The 17366-nt window shown below is 38.4% G+C and overlaps 1 protein-coding gene across 3 annotated transcripts; it reads right to left on the bottom strand.

The window, feature by feature from the left end:
* Positions 1 to 2290: 2290 nt before the first annotated feature.
* LOC123356945 (ankyrin repeat family A protein 2) lies at positions 2291 to 17311 on the bottom strand. 3 transcript variants are annotated; one of them, XM_045000204.1, is made up of 9 exons: positions 17171 to 17311; positions 14100 to 14504; positions 11823 to 11981; positions 10077 to 10142; positions 8354 to 8451; positions 7572 to 7697; positions 5838 to 5904; positions 5640 to 5720; positions 2291 to 4224 (listed from the first exon to the last, which is right to left on the bottom strand). In XM_045000204.1, the coding sequence occupies exons 2-9, from the start codon at positions 14386 to 14388 to the stop codon at positions 4169 to 4171; spliced, it is 942 nt and encodes a 313-aa protein (XP_044856139.1). In that variant the 5' UTR covers positions 14389 to 14504; positions 17171 to 17311; the 3' UTR covers positions 2291 to 4168. The 3 variants fall into 3 exon arrangements, with proteins under 3 accessions (XP_044856139.1, XP_044856140.1, XP_044856141.1); XM_045000205.1 differs by lacking the exon at positions 17171 to 17311 and adding an exon at positions 17010 to 17164; XM_045000206.1 differs by lacking the exon at positions 17171 to 17311 and adding an exon at positions 16753 to 16874.
* Between the last annotated feature and the right edge of the window lie 55 nt (positions 17312 to 17366).

Here is a 17366-nt window from a genome sequence, read left to right as displayed (position 1 = left end):
TATTTTATCTGAAAATCAAAATATTTCAACTTGGAAATGCAGCTCCAGGGCCTCATGGGAGTTGTAGTTTGGGGATACGAGGCAAATGTTCTCCTGTATAGGCTGGATACCCTGACCAGACTGTGTCCCATGATACACCAGGGTCAGGGACTCCCAATATACACCACTTCACTTCTCAATATGTGAGACTGTGGTGTACCATGGGGAACAGTCTAACCAGGGAGCTCAGCATGTAGAGGAGACTTGGAGCATAAGGCTCCTGAATTACAATTCCTGTGATACACCATGGGAGTATTTTCAAATAGATATATTTGGGTTTTTTGAATTTCTTCTGCAAAAAAAAATCAATTTTTCTGTGAAAAAACATTTTTGACTAACTCAAATGCAGAGTGGCAACACTGAATATAACACTTGGTAAAACTGTGCAGGGAAATTGTTTTTCTTGTGCCATGAGAATCTGATATAAAAAACAAAACCTTCTCTTACATCAGGATGGAATGTTAAAAACTTGAACATTTTTGCACACCAAAAATCCAAAAAGTTTTTTGGAATGGGTCAGTCAAAACATTTTTGTTTCAATAATTTTCACATTTCCTTTAGATTTTGACCTTTTAAAATTTTACATTTTTTCTTAATTATAATAAATTAAATAATGAAAAAAAAAAACAGGTTGTGTTCAACCAAAAATTGAACTTTTTCTTTCAAAAATGCCAAAATGGGATATTGACAATTTAAAAAGAAAGTCCAAAATGTATTGAAATGGGAAATTCATCAACACCAACCTTTTCCCATGAAAGGTTTCAGTTTTGATGAATCGGCATTTTCCAACAAAAATATGTTTTGAGCTTGATTTGCTACTCTCTCACACCAGCTTTACTCCATTAATTTCACTGGAGTTCTTGTTGATTTACACTGAAAAGAAGAAAGAAATCCTTCATTTTCAGAGCATTTCAGCATCCTTGTGAGGTAAGTAGGGAAGCATTATTTTTCATTTCCCATAGGAAGAGACTGAAGAAGAGAGATCAAGTGACTTGGCCAAAGTCACAGAGGGAGTCGGCCTAAGAGCTGCAATCAAAATTAAGAACCTTCTCATTTCCCAGTCCTATGGCCCAATCATAAGATACATCTATATTCAAACCCAGGGTCTGGCTCACAGGTAACCAGTAGTACCATCAAAACCATATGACCCAGAAGATGAAGGCTAAAGAAGTCATTTATTCCATCAAAGCTAGTGCGGTGGCCTAACTTTTGGAATGTTAGCAATTGTATCAGGGTTTCTCAGCTTGTTCCAATTTTCCTCCTTTAAGGTACAAAACAAACCCTTTTGTATTTTGTACCACTATTGTATTTTTATACTAAGTAGTGTTTACACCAATAAAAGAGTGCACTTACATGTGGACTAGGCCACCCTGTTGAATACAGAACAGTAACAGATGTCTGCACTTTTTTTTGACTCAAATGAAAACAGAACAATAAAGGTAGAAGAGCTCCCCCCCCTCCCACTTAAACTCTCCCTTCCCAGTTCTCCTGCTCTTGACTGAGCCTCCCCCAGGATGCTAGAATCATAGTTCATGAAACACTTATCTATTCCCTATAGTGCCATCACAATGGCTACTGAGTGAACTTCAATTCCAGTTGCATTGCTCTAACAGCAAAAGGTCAAGCTACAGAAAGTGCTCCTGACTTCAGAAAATAGGTAACTTTCTAAAGATGAACATTTTCAACTTTATTCAGAGGCATTTGTATGACACATCACTGTAGAGCCCACAAAATGGTTTGAAATTCTACAGCAAAAAAGGAGAAGACAAATAGTTTTTCCTACTTCGTTTCTTTCCATTTATTCTATCTTTTATCCACCCAATCTGAAAATCCAAGTTAGGTGAAATCACATTTCAAAACTATTGGATGGCAATAAATTAATTTATATCCATTAAATTTATTCAGTACCAACTGAAGGTTAAAACAAAATGTGAAACAGCTATTGAATGCTTATACTTTAAGTGACCCGCTTTCTATTATATAAATCCACAGGAAAAAGGATTTTTTTGTTCTTTATACATATTTATATGCCATATATACATGAAATAATATTTGAAATGAAGTATTTGACAGATCATAAAACCATTAATTTCAAGAAAAAAAATGTTTCCAGTATATATACACATTGTATAAACAGACATGAAAACAAATTAAAAACAACTTTAAACATCAGTTAACTTCCCCACAAAGGCTATTACATCTAAAAATTTCCAATATTGCAATTCTACAATAATTACCATCTACTTCAGGCTTTTTATTATTATTATTATTAAAGAGTTTACTCACATTACAAGCAATAGATAGATTTAAAAACTTGCTAATATATTTCTAAAAATTATAATAGAACATTTTTACCTTCCTCCCCCCTCGACCTCAGATTTGGTGTTCTTTTTACTTGATGAATATATACAATTTAACTAGAGCCGTGATGGGATGCAAGAGATATAAATGCTACGTAAGAAAAAGTATGTACTGTAGTTGTAGCTGTGTTGGTCCCAGGATATTAGAGAGAGAAGGTCGTGACCTCACCCACATAAGAAAAAGGGCAGTTAAAGATGTTGAAAGATGAAGTGGTACACATAATAATAATGCTCAGTCAGCGTTAGCTAGGATTTTAGCAAACCATGAAGATCAATGACATTCTTCTGTTCAAAGCTCCTTCTTTATGGTTCACTCTAAGGTTTTGACTCTCCGAAAGAGAACTCACTGTCACAGATGTTTAACTGGCTTTCCTAGCAACCAAAATTCTGCCCTGACTTACACCTGGTACAACCTCAGTGAAGGTACAGTGTAAGTTAGGGGAGAATTGGGCCCGAATTCAAGCTAAATTCATGTAGCTATTTAAATTTGCCCCCTGGTTGTTTCATTCACTTTGAAACGATGAAACCAGTATTTTGTATTTTATTATATCTCTGGCTCTGACCCAAGGACTAGTCTGGGGGTCCATGGGCCTTCCCAAGCCCTTTGTTCTGACATTTTACGTGGTGTTAATTTCATCCTGTTATATTTTTGAGGATAATTCTTAAACAGCATAGTGTAAGGGACATGTAGTGGAAAAACAGTGCTAAGAATCCATAACACTAACATTCTGTTTCAGAAGCTGATTTGTTGTTTGTGCAAAGATAAAGAATCACATTCTTTGCCTTTTTGAGTTTAGACTTGGCAAAGCAGAGGGGAGCCTACCAGGGAACCAGTCACCCTTCCTGATTCTCTGCCTTTCCCCAGTGCAGGTTAAATTGGCCTAATGACTGCTCTAAATCTGCATCAGCTGGCAAGGAGATACTCAAGGGACTATCTCAGCTGAAAATAGCTGGCTGAGGTACAGTGCTCTCTAGGTACTCTTCTCCCCCCTGCCCCACCGATCACTGACATCCACTATGCCAGGCACTCTGAAGAGGGTGGTTTAGGAGCCAGGTATGCTGGGTCTAAGACTGCTGGGGACTCCCCAACGCCAGGGGAATCCCAGCTAAGGGGATGCTGTCTCTGCACCACCTGACTGGCAAAAAAGAAGCAGAGCAGAGAGTCTGTTTCTGATTTAGGTCCTTAAATCCTTTGGGGCAAACTACTGAGCGGAATTGAGCTCCCAATGCCGAATTGCTTTCCCCCCCCCAAAAAAACAGTTTAATCAGACAAATACAGAAATTGACAAAGTATTTTAATTCAACTGCATAAGAATTTGTAAACAACCACACATTGTGCACTTTTTTTGTCCTATAAACAATAAAGACACTTATCTTCTGTGGTACACACCTAAAAATCTAAAACGAAGTCTATGTGGATACCATATCATTGACACAACCTAGTGGAATACTCTGTAGAAAGTGAACTACTGTACTTAATGTGAACATTTATGCTGCTATAATTATATTTTTATTCAAGGTTTTCATGCAACACACACCGATTAAATTTTTTAAAATTTACATAAAATACATTTACAAAAGGATCAATGATCAGAGATGTCTATGAACATCAGTGAAATACATAAAATATACTAAAATCTGACTAAAACCAGCAAATATTTTCACTGAGATAAAGTTAAATAAGTTAACAAGCCTTTATCACTGATTGTGGGGCTAAAACACAGTCCAAATCTTCAGGCCTGGAACAATTTTCTATTAACAGCAGGCCATTACTCCTTGATATTTTGAAGGAGCTGCAATAAATGAGCCTCAATAACCTGTTGAACTAAAGTGGAGAAACAACCTAGTTAATTACTGTTCAATGATTTCCAAATCACTACTGTTCTTGTATTTTACTGCTAGATGCTGACTTGTTTATTTTGATTAGATGATTGTACAAGACGAACTAATGCACTATGGATTTGTATCACCTATGAAAATTAAAACATCATATAATGCAAAACAATAAATACACTAACAGAGGGCCAGTATGTTGAGTGAGCATGGGAGGAAGCCCTGGTCTGTGGCCTGGTTTGGAAATGTAGATGGGATAGGTTAAGGTAGGGTATGGGGGATTCTAACCTAGAAGTGGAGAGCATGTGAGTACTAGGGGGTAAAATCATAGTCACTGTTGGAAACTTTGTAGTGATTTTCCTCAGTGTTCAGAATTTACACACTGAACCCGCTATGGGTTCCACATCTGAGCCATCCATGAAGTTATCAATTCCAACATAAGCCCAGGGGCTTGCAGCAGTTACATGCCTGGGTAGGCTTATCATTTTTTATTCACTTCAGGGTTTAAAAAAACCAAAGATTTCACATGGTTCAGAAGCCAGGGTCACCACTGAAGAGGCCCCTTTTTGACTCTGTACAACCATGCAGGACCCCGGAAGAAATGCCCTCTACCCCCAGGAAATGTTTGTGGTTTTAGATGAAAATACAAACAATTTCAAATAGTTCACAGAGGTAAGTCCAAGAATCCTGTGACTATTTAATGTACGTGAGAGCAGATGCCTGGCCCAAGTGCTCAAAAAACCGAACAACAATGTCTCCCTCTCAGAGAAAGCTGGACCCCAGGCTGAAAGGCTGCCGGGAGAGGGAGAGCAGCCTCAGCAGACAGGGCTCCTGTGTATCCCAACACACGGTTTAACGCTGTCTTCCTATGGCCAAACCCTTCAGGATGGAGGGGGTAGTAGTGTCACTGCCTGCCCTCTCCTAGAATAAATCCTCTCTCTGGTACATTTGTCTCCACATAGACAAAGGAGTTTGTAAATTAGATACACTCCCAACTGTGCCTAAAGACATGGCTCAAGAACAGTGACTCTCTTTCACTACTGACCTGGGCTCGTGAACTAGAGGTGAAAGACCTGTTACTAGTTCCTTGAACAATCCAGGTCTGTCCTCTAAATTACATATTGTAAGATGTACACAGTGCGTGCTGCTAGAGCTAACATTTTAATAGATTTTGAAAGCACAAGTCAAGCAAATAAAACAACGTGAGTTTAGTCAATTAATATTTACATAATTAAGATGTTTAACTAGCCCATAATCAACTGAAAACAACAGCCCTAACAGATTTAGCAATCTAAAACTATTTTGGGACAGGGACTTTTATCTTCTTACATGTGTAAAACAGTTACTGTAACTACATAAACAAACTGCAATAAAAACAGCCAAACGTAAAGGGCTCTAAATCCTTACCGCTCCGATGGCCTAAAGCCACAGCCAAATCCATGGAATTATAGCCAGAATCTGTCTCAATAGTTGGATCAGCACCATTTTCTATGTAAAATAGAAGGAACAAAATCCCTAAATTATTCTGATAATTAGTAGTTTATCATTATCAATAATAAAATTATTTTAGGTTTGATTTCTTAATGTTATCCTTAATGTGCTCACCTAAGAGAATTTTTACACATTTCACATGGTTTCCATGTACTGCATATAGAAGAGGTGTCCCTCCATTCTGCAAAAGGAGAAAAAAGACTTACAGTCTTTAATAGCTGGAGTTCATGTAGCTAGTTCAAAAACTGAACAGACTGTATCTGTAATTCCCCCCTGATAATAAGTAGTACACATATGTGAGTCCTTCAGATAACAGGGGTCATAATGTGCAATGAAAAGGTCACCAGCTCTTCTCCAACTATGGTTTTCTGTGTCCCCCATCTTCTATGGGTCTATTTTAGGCCACAATCCTGGAAGTGGGTTGTGTCTGCAGACCCCTGTCCCTGTGAGGAGTCCTAGTGAAGTGAAAGGAGCTTTGCATGGGCAAATCTGTCTCTGTGGGTCAGACTGCAGAACCTGAAGTTTGTAGACTCTTCAAGGCAGAAACTGGCCCAAATTGTTTGTGTTTCCATGAAGGCTGTTCTAAATTATAGCAATTGCCAACAGCCCAAAGAGCAGGAATTAGCAGATCAACTCCTACACAAGGGTGATCACAAGGGCTGGTTATGCCAGTTCCATGCCCAGACTCCAGAGTGGCACAAATTAACCAATCCACACCTCAATTCTGGATCACTGTTTTTACTGCTATTGCTTAGTACTGAGCACACTGTTGATGCAATATAAATAAAGTGGCAACAGACATTTTTACTGCATTAATATGGAAAAATATTTAACTTGTACAAAATCTTCTGAAGCACTCATCACGTATGTAAATTCCAGCCACTTTAGAAAACTGTCTATAAATTCAAAATCTGAAAACTGAAACCTTTTCAAATGTGACTATTAACCTGAAATACATTCTCATCTCTCTTATTTATATTTTGTACTGCTGCCATTGTTCTAAAGGAATCCTTATGGTGAAATGTAAATAATTCAACAGTAAGATTCATCACACCATAAAAATTGATTAACTTGACATTTATGTTAAAAAAGGGAAAATTGAGTAAGTGAATACTTTTTTAACTTAGACCCTTTCTCTGTTATGTAATCATACTGGCTTTTTTGCCCTTATGTTTCTGACAGTGCAGTTTAATCAATGACATCTCCTTTGAAATGCAAAATTCACAAGAGTCAAAGGCCAGTTTCTGTCTTCTAAAAGCAACTGCATTTTAAAGGTTACCTCAGATTTTGCCCTCGTCCCAGAGATATTTTTTCCTGGCTTCAGGGAGTAGCCCTCCCCTGTGCTAATAATATCATAAGTAATTCTCTGTAATTTTCTGCATAAGGAACTCTTCTATAGTAAGTACTGATATAGCAAAGTTCTTCTGTGGCAAGAAGACCTGGGTAGGGAACACCCCACTAGTTTGGAGAAAAACAAACATTTCACCTTTCCAGAAGGTCCATAGTAAGTCCTGGGGTGTGAGGACAAACACTTAAGGTCCCTGATTCACAGCCATCATGTGAGCCCAGGAACAATCTCATCTAGCCCTCCTATTTCGGCTTAGAAGACACTCCCCATCCATACCACCAAGAGACTACAGTTGGCCACGGAGACCTGAAAAAACTCTCTTGGTCCTGTACAAAAAAGTCCTCCCAGGGACAATCAATTAGTACACCATGTCCTAGGTTTTCCAAGCTTACATTTCTGAAAACTTAATATGGTTTTCAAATCCATGTCTGTTCTAGAGTTAGGAGCAAATTTCTGACCAATGCACACTAAGATAATGTACACTCCAGTGACAGACTTACCCAGTCATACTCGTTTACATCAACTCCACAATCAAGCAGCATTTTGACAATATCTGTGTATCCCTTACTACAGGCCAATGAGAGTGCACTTTCTCGCCCTTTCCCCAAAATCTGAGCATCTGCACCCTGAAGGGAACAAAAAAAAAAAAAAAAGGTGTTACCAGTCCTATTTAGAAACCTTACTGTCACAGGCTAGAGGGCCCTTTAAGGCAAGCTGGGCTCAGACTTGCCCCGAAAGGGCAATTAGTGATCCCAGCCTGGTGCACTAGAGTTAGAGTGATTAGAGCTGCAGCTGGGGTCTGAGAGAGACTACAGAGGCAGCAGAACTCTACTACAGACAGAAACCCACAGGGATGGAGGGGTGGGGGGTAGTCCCAAAGACACCCAAAGGGAGTAGAGTAGGCTCCTGTGGGGTGGCCCTGAGATAGAATTTGTAAGCAGAAGACTTCAGTAGCTGAATGTAGCAAGAACTTTATTCAGATTTGTTTGGATTTTCATTTGGACCTTTTAGTTACCCCAACGGGGATTTAAGCTTTATGCGACTTGGCTGGAGGGCTGAGCCACAGAAGATACTTGCAGGAAGTGCTGGAGCTCAGGATACCAATGACATTATGCACTGACATAAGACAGAACTCCAAAGTGGAGTGTGCCCCCACCACATTTGCCTTTTATTTCCCCTTTGTGGGGCAATTAATGTTACTACTTTTGCAGATGCTACATCTCTAAACTTAGCAATATAAAATGAACTAAAGATTTTGAGAAGAACTGTATTTTCTCCTTACATTCTGAAGCAGAAACTCTACCACTGCTATCTGCCCATGCGCTGCGGCCCACATCAGAGGGGTAAAACCTTCTTCATCTTTATGGTTGATTACATTTTCTGTTTAAAAGAAAAATACAGTTCAATGATCATTTTTGCTGCTGTACTGCAAGTGCTGTTAGAGTAAAGGTTGTGTCAACATTTCTGTTATGAACAGCTGCGTTTATAGTTCTACCATAAAGTCCACTCTGGCCTGACATTTTACATACAAAATCTAACCCTGACAGTGACAGAAATACACTTATCTATTCTGTGTGGGGGGAGGGGGAAGGAAAACCTAGCTTCTGATGACTTTCACATTTCCACAAATAAAGCTTTATTTTTATACTAAAATATTGCAGGTCATTTAACCATAATGTTGGCTATGGATATTTTTGGAGATAGTACAGCAGATGCCCCCAAAATAAACAAACGTTCCATATTAATAGTTATTAGGCAATCTAAAATGTGCTTTTCCAAGATAATGAGCCATTCTAGTCTCTCAAATAAATAACATGTAAATCTAAGGTCTAGAATAAAGAGTTGGCAATTTCATGTATTTGATTGGGGTTCTGTGCAGAGGGTTAAGCGTGTTCCCAGAAATGAAGGGGGGTGGTAAGTGTGTTTTTGTAGCTGATTCATTGGCTGGATGAGTTGAGTTAATTTGTTCCTGATGGATGTTTGTTTTTTCAATGCTGCTGAGTATATTTACATTGTTGTAAGATAAATTAGGTGTCAGGGTGCCCAAAGCTCTTATAAGGGTAACTTTTTTTTTTTTTTTTTAAAAACCATTAGTCAAATCTAAATAAATATATGCTCAAATTTTTAAAAATGAATTTGCTTTCTCTGGATTCCCAATCCTTTGCCTCCTACAAAGGCGAGACAGTTTTACTTGAATAAATGCCAACAAAAAGCAAATTTCAAATTTGTATATTCAAGCATAACACCGCCTTAGGCCAACAAACAGATGTCAGATGGTAATGACTTTCAATGACTGCCTACAATGGCCAGATTCGTACCAGAGAAGTTAATGTAAATGCTTGTATAGCCTGTTGAGCCAGCCAGCGAGTCATCCATATTCACGCTAATATAATTACTTAAAAGGAGTGATGTACAGTACAGTGGATGCTATTTCGCAGTTTATTTTACAGAAAATAATATCTATTATAAAATTACAATAGTTTCACTGCAGGATATTGCATAACTCAGATTTGGAATGATAAGCAGTGAAGAGCCGTCTGAAACTACAATATAATGCTGTATAGGTTAACTGATAAAATTATGAATATAAATACACTCACTTTAGTGGGAATTTGTATCAGACTATAAATGCAGTAAAGAACACTACAGTTAAATCATCTCATAACTAATTTGCAGATTTTTGCATATCTCACTTTCACAGTTTATCTATATGCAGTCTATAGGGTTTTTTCCCCCTGCTTCAGTACAGAAAGGATTTACATGTAATTCCCATTAAGACTAATGTTACTTTGCACACCCGAACTGCAGTGATGGGCAACTCGACATCTTTAAAAGTACAGACAGATATAAAAAAAATCCATGTCCATCATGAGTTTATGGGGTTTGTGATAGATCTGTGGGGGATTTTCTATGCAGCTGATGAATGTTGGGGGATATAATCCCATGTAACAAGGTTAAAAATCCTCCAAAGAAAAGATGAGGTTTAAAGCCCCTCAGACTCTCACCTTGTTCAATACGTGTGGCCAAATAAAGCATTTCCCCTTGAGCAGCCAGCTGGTGAACTGACAGAGCTGCAAAAAGAGCACAAAGATGTATTATGTGCACATAAGGCATGGTCCTGCTCCACCTGAAGCCAATGACAAAAGGAAGTGCTCATACTGATGTCAGCTTAACTTCTGAATCAGGTTTGCAGTCTTCTTAAAAGTGGTTCCATTTTTCCACCAACTCTCTATCATATTAGGGCAAAATATTTTCCACTGATGTTGAATTACAAACTTTATTATGTTCTCAATATCTCCATGAGATGGCTTCTTGCCACCCGGCTTGTAATTTAATGTCACTTTGCCATCAAGATTATATTGCCTTCAAGAACGTTTAAAGGAGAAAGATTAAAAATACCAAATCACTGATGAACATGTCCTCAGTGTTTTCCCGTTTTGAAACTATTAACCAATGTTTCCTCCAATGTTCCTTCCTTTCTGTTTAATTCTTAAGCTTATCTCAGGTTGCTTCATCAGCACTGAATTTTTATAGAGACCTGCTGCTGATAATGGTCAGACAAAGGGAATATTCTTACTTATTTTAAGACTTAAGAAAGCTGCAAGCACTTATCAAACTCTTTGTTGCATTAGAATATCCAAAATACTCTGTGACGGGTCACACAGTGTTCTGTATGAATCTAGTTGACTGCTTGTTGAAGTCAATAGCATAACTCCCATTGAGTACAATAAGCATTGGATCAAGTCTTTTGTAAGCATACACAACATGACCTACTTTTATATCGGGGAGGAAAATATTTCCATTAACCTCCCTCTCCCCACCCCATCCCCCCAAAAAAACTTGGGGATGGAATCAGTTATTACAGCAGAGTGCTTTAATAATCTAAGAGCAAACATTTAAGGCCTTAATCCTGCAACGTGCTTTGTACAGGCACAGGGGGTCTGCCTATGTCAAGCTCACTGTGGGTACAACCATTCTGTCTTGGGGAAAGGCCACAGTTATACATATTAATTGATAACACTTCGTGTTGTTTGCCAGTGGTCCATTAAATAAATGTCCATTGTGCTATTCCTATTCACTGTTAGTTTGATTTCTCAGAAAGGATACACCTTTTATTCAGAAAAGGGCATTGTATGGTATACCTCTGTATTCACTAGCCCAGTAGGAAAGGGGAAATTTTATAATTGAACTTCTAAGTTTAAGAGGGATGTATGCTTAAGATTTCAAATTGTGGCCATTTGTAGGTGAAAACTCTACTAGGTTATCAGTTTACATTAAAAAAAATAATTTTACAACTTCCTCTGTCAGTGCATCTTCTGTCTCCTTGATTATAATCACTACAGAGCAGAGACTGCCTGAATATTTATTGTATAACATCCAGGACATTGTTGGCACTTACCCATTAATTAATAAGTTCTACTTGCTGTACCTACACTGATAACAGATTAATAGGGTTAAAAAAATCAAGTACTTTCATTTAAAGACTACAAAGAATCAAAAAGGTCGTCTGCAAGGTCTTCAGCTCAAGACTTGGATACTTTTCCTGAAGATGTGCTTAGCTAAAGCATAACTCATTGGCTTCAATACAGAGTGAATGGATGAAATTCTATGACCTGTGCTATGCAGGTCAGGCTAGATGATCTAATGGTCTCTTCTGGCATTATTCTATGAAAGGTCCCAATGAAAAAGTCAAACATCTGACAGTTATTAACTTACAACTCACAACATTTACTATACCACAGAATACTTACAATTTACAAGGAGAGGTGTTGTAGAGACCTCATTTCCCCTATGTTTGTTAGTTAAAGTAGTTGACTGTTTTATGGGCGAAAAATGTTTAGTTGTTGATGGGGTGTAGACATGTCTTACTTGAATTCCAGGAGAAGGGGAAGTATGGATGTTGCATTCAGCTAAATTCAACAGGGAAAAGATAATTGATTTTAGTGACTGTAAGAACGCTAAAAGGAAAGCTACAGATTCTAAATCAAAGTAGGATACGTTAATGTTATAGAATATTTAAAACCTGCATTAAATAAGAGTGATGGAATGTATTTCTTTCCACTATTAATTACATGTACAGAATAATAAAGTGAAAGGGCCAAATTCATCCCTAAATCAGTGATGCTCTAGGGATGAATATGACCTACAATCATCCAAAGTCCATAATAAAAATTTTCTACCAGGTGTCTACATTAACTATGTTTCCTTATTGGTACAGTTTCACCATTTCTTTAGCAAAACTACAATTGCATTGTGAATGATGTCTTATGACTATTGATCTAATAGAAATGGAGACCTCCCAAATTAATTGATGACTAGCTGTTATAGTGTGGGGAAGCTAGAGTCCTAAAGGTCACTCTATGCCATGTTTTATCTGCACTTTGCATGGGCTTATTTTCCTAGCTTTCCATTAGATGAGCATAGGAACAGTAATTTAAAAGGATCTATTATAGACGTTGTCATTTGGATTCCAATTCTTAGGAGTGGCTATATTACTTCTGGAAACTTAGATTAGAAGCCACAGAATTAAAAAAACAAAACCAAACCAAACACTTTAAATGTAGGAAGTCATAACTAGGATTAAGCTGCATTACTGGCTGAATTGATTTGGCATTAGTATGCAATAGTAATTAAATGATTTGAGGTTAATTAACAGGTCCAGTAACTCTGGAGTCATACTGTAAAGAACTTCTGAGTGCAAATTCAGGAAGAGATCTGATTAAAAAAAGTGTGACACCCTGGGGCAAATGTAGTTCAAGCAAAATTACATTTTACTTGTAGGTCAAATAGCTGCAGCTGTGGTTACAAAGTTAAATGCCCTACCCTGGTGGCTGAACTGCAGCCAAATACAAGAGGGGGGAAAATGGAAACCCGTAACCAGTCAAAGCTTGTATTCATAATGGCAAATTGATTAGATTCAACACCATGACAAGATTGATCACTGATTGTTTGATATAGTACAGAAATGTGAAAATTAAGTTTAAAAGCGCAGATATTTAAGAAGTAACAGACATAAGCCTAGTTCTGAAAGCTGTTCTGTGTGAGCAGCCCAATGCCTGCACAGAGCCCCCCTCAACTTCAATGGGACTGCACACACAGGTGTTAGGGTCTGCCCACATGGAACAGCTCACAGAATTGGACCCAGAATCACTAACCGCTTTCAAAAATAGGTGAAAATGACTCAACAAGGCAATTATTGCAATGATTGCAGGTCTAGCAGCATCATACTGATAAAACAAGATCAAAAGAGGCCACTGTCAGCGACAAAATAACTTAAAAGTTTGTATCAATATTAGGGAAAAGAGAAAACTCTCTAAACTTCCCCCAAAAGTGTATTAAAGCTAACAAGTGATCCTGCAATTCTTTCAGTGGGGCACTGTGTGGGTACAAGAGTCTACCTGTGTGCAACACATTGCAGGGTTATGGACTAAGCCATCAAAAGATGATTATATTCTCAATGTGGCAGTAGTTTTTCAAAAAATATAGACATCTGCCTCAGTGTAGACTCATGGTCTAAGTACATTTATGACTTTTCTTCAGTCCTGTTGCCTTTTTTTTTTTTTTAAAGCCTGAAAGATATGTATACGTATGTACTCTCAGGAGGGAAATGAGGTTTGAATTAAACCATTTTTGAACTGGATGTGTAACAGAAATGTTAAGGAATTAATCATTAGCAATTTTCTATAATTTAAACATCAATAGGCTAGGCAAGATAGTTTTACAAGTCAGCTTGCATGCTTTGCAATGGAACTTGCTTCCTGCACCTAAAATTTTCCAAAGACTTTAATGGGAGTTACTGCACTACTTATATTTCCCTATGCAATCTTTTGCAAATAGAAGACAGTGACATAATCATCCTGAACTTTGTTTTTTAGTTTTAAAACCACTCTAGAATGTTAGGAAACTATATGAATTGATCTATAATCTTGAGGATAAAAAGCAAAGAAAAATATTGAAAAGTGAAGGGGGTGGGGGTGGGGGGAGAAGGGGAAGATAGTCCACACACAACTTGTACCATAAAGTTCAACCTTTAAATAAGACAGATGCCACTTCAAGGTCAGAGTTGACCTGGTCTTGAATATTTTTACTATCTTCTTCATTCAATGACTTCACAAACCGAGAACAGACATTCATATCAAATCTATTAGGCAAAATGAATTTCATTCCCATGGCGACACTCTGAGCTGGGCCTTCTTCAGTGGTGGAGTCAAGCTGATGCTCTACTTTAATGTCTGGCATGTGAGACAGACTATAGCTGCTGGTGCACTCTTCCACAATTATCTGTGCCCCAACATCTAGATTTGTTGAAGATGCCATAATTTCAATCTCAATTATGTAAAATGTTGCTTCATGGTTTCCAGTTGGTAGTGGTTTACTAGCATAATTTCCAACCAGTCAAGCAGTCTTTGAAGAGATCTGGACTTCAGAACAATCTACAATTGAACACAAATATTCTTAAGGTTTGAATACAATGTCACAACTTCATAATGCTATAAAATACATTATTACTTCTTCCTTTAAAGTAGCTGCAATTATGTTACTATGGTTACAAACTTCAGGCCAAATCACAAAATCGGTATTAGATTTTATTTAGTTTTTATTCAAACAAAATTCTAATTGAAGCAAACAACAATTGTACCTAAATAAGGATTTCAGGATTTGACCTTTTAATTACTAAGGTTACAGCCAGCTCAATGCAAAGAAATAAGACATAAAATTGTCGATAACAAGGGATTTTGCTTCTTTGACTATAATTTAGCTGTCCCCAGCTATTACACGGAAAACGTGGTTTGAGGAAGCACTGAAAATGTGTAGTTTGAAACTCTGATTTATTACTATGTGCCTGCCTGAAACACTCACCCTTTTAGTGAATACTTGGGAAGAAAGGACTACAGTAGGTGCATTTTATGACTCATTGAGGTAGGTGGTTCACTTTGTCCCACATGGACATAAGTGACTCATTAGAGAAAAATAATCAAGAGCAGTAATGAGGTAGGAATCCTAGAATCAGTCACATCTCAGGAGAAGGCTTAACCTGAACTCTGTTGTTAATTTCTGTATTAAAGATACCCGGGGAAGGGGGGGAACTTGGTCTTTTTGACTCTATACAGTGCATAAACTTTGCTCTAAAGCAGCTTGAGAAAAGCATCTCCTCATAGGGCCATATCTTGTAGGCTTAATTAAGAGCTTTGCCTCAGTAAGAACTGTAGGATTTGGGCCTAAGGCTACATACAGAAGGAAATAATTTGTCTTTGAACAGAAAGGAAAATTGTTCAGGAAAACAGTACCGTTTCAGTATTTGGTTTCCTCCCCCCCCTCCCCCTCCCCCTCCCCCTCCCCTCTCCCTCCCCCTCCCCTCTCCCTCATAGCATGACTGTGTGTCTCAGAAAACAAACTAATCCTGAGTGTAGCCTGCTGGTTTATAGTGAAACTGCAACACAATTATTAAGTCTGATTCTGATCCACTTATGGTTGTTTTACACTATTATAACTCAATTAACTTACAAAAATGTAAATCAAAATTTTTTTTTTGGATATCAGGACTAGACACAATGTTGTTAAACAAAGCTTTTGGATTTCAATAAGCATAATAATTCATTGATCCATGCGAGTTAGGTGACTTCACATCTCACCGGACTGTATCCTACATCAAAGCCTAAATTGCCATAGACAGGCTCCAATTAGCAAGTTAGCAAGAAACAGTTGTTGTCCTTTATTGTACTGTATGTCACCTTGCAGAATCAAGATCTTAACAGAGTTACTATGGGTTAGGTGAAACAAGCGGCCATTCATTTCACTGTTATCTAGGAAAATCTGTTCAAGCTAATTTGCTCTAAAAGAAATGTGTGTGAACTGCAATACATTCAGAACTAATTCAAATCTCTAACTTGTGTAGATAAAATCCAGACTATTATTAAACCAGAACAGAGTTCAGGACTCCAGTCTTCTCCTTCTTTTTTCAAAATAAATAAATAAAAAAAATTGATAAACTCCAAGTGCTAGATCCTATAGGGAGGAAGAATGGTTTATGGGTTAGGGCATTCCCAGTTCTTGTAATCTTTGGGAAGTCACTCATGTAAGTCTTCCTGTGCCTGCGTAAAATAAGGATATTTCCCTAACCTGCAGGCATATTACAAAGCCTAAGTTGTTAATGTTTATGAGCTACTCAAAAACTGTCACGATCGGTACTAAAAATGTCTCTATGTAAATTAGACTGTGCAGAAGTACATGTTTAGTTCCTCCAAATTCAGAGTCTTCTATAACTCAGTTTTTCAGCAAGAACAAAGATGAGGTAGGAAGGAAAAGGAAGAAAACAAGATGGAAAAAGATTGTAAACATAAGTACAGGGACCCTAAAATGGCAAGAATTTTTAATAATTGACTCTCTTCATAGGTCAAATGAAACAAGCACTGAAAGATGGTAAATCCAAGCTATTTCAGACGGGGGCAGAAAGGCAGTCCAGAGTGCTGGGGTCCTTATTATACTAAGGTGGAGTTGGCATCACTGCCTCCAATGATTACATCTGCAGCAGTGTATTATGGAGGTAGGCTAGATGTTGGTTATTTATGACTATAGACATATATATAACCCAACACTTAAAATCTATCTGTAAGCTCACAGATACCAACTACAGATCCTGAGTATAGGAGTCAGCTGATCGCTATAAGGTGTCCTGCTTACTAAGCAAGCAACCAGTTTCTACTCCAGTTCCAGCTTCCCATTCATTTTAAGCGGTGACCTCCTATAAACCCGAGGCTTGAAGCGGCAAAGACAGCAGCTAATGGCAGCGTGATCCACATCCCGAACAAACGTTGCGCTCGCTGGGCCACGGCTTCTAAACCAGCTGTTAATCAAGCAAGAGCCCCACGTGACAAGTGCACTTCATTTCCGGAAACCTTTGTTGCCTTATTAAGACAACGCCGCTGGCAGAGACTCACCCAACGCTGCCCGGGGCGAACCTCAGGCCCGCTACCGCCCGCAGCCACTTTAATACTCGGCCGCGCGCCTGGTGTCACCGTTATTCGCACGGCGAAGAAGGGGGTGGGGAGGGAGCTCTAGGCGCGAGCCGTGGCAGGTCTCTGGGGTCGGACCGTCTCACCTGCGGCGGCTCCTCCTCGGTATTGTTACTGGCGTTGTTGTTATTGTTCTCCGGAACGTCACTTCCTCTCTGTTTACAGGATCCGGAGCAATGAAGCGTCTTCCAGCCTCACGGGCGCGCGCGTCCCGGAAGGGAGTTCTCATTTACTTTACCAATAACACTCGGTGCGATTGGACACCCTGGTGCCCTTTTCCTT

The sequence above is a fragment of the Mauremys mutica genome, unplaced genomic scaffold (assembly GCF_020497125.1).
Source record: "Mauremys mutica isolate MM-2020 ecotype Southern unplaced genomic scaffold, ASM2049712v1 000077F_np12_subseq_10558478:10632872_obj, whole genome shotgun sequence".
Classification (NCBI taxonomy): domain Eukaryota; kingdom Metazoa; phylum Chordata; order Testudines; family Geoemydidae; genus Mauremys; species Mauremys mutica.
This window is presented reverse-complemented; position numbering and strand designations above follow the sequence as displayed.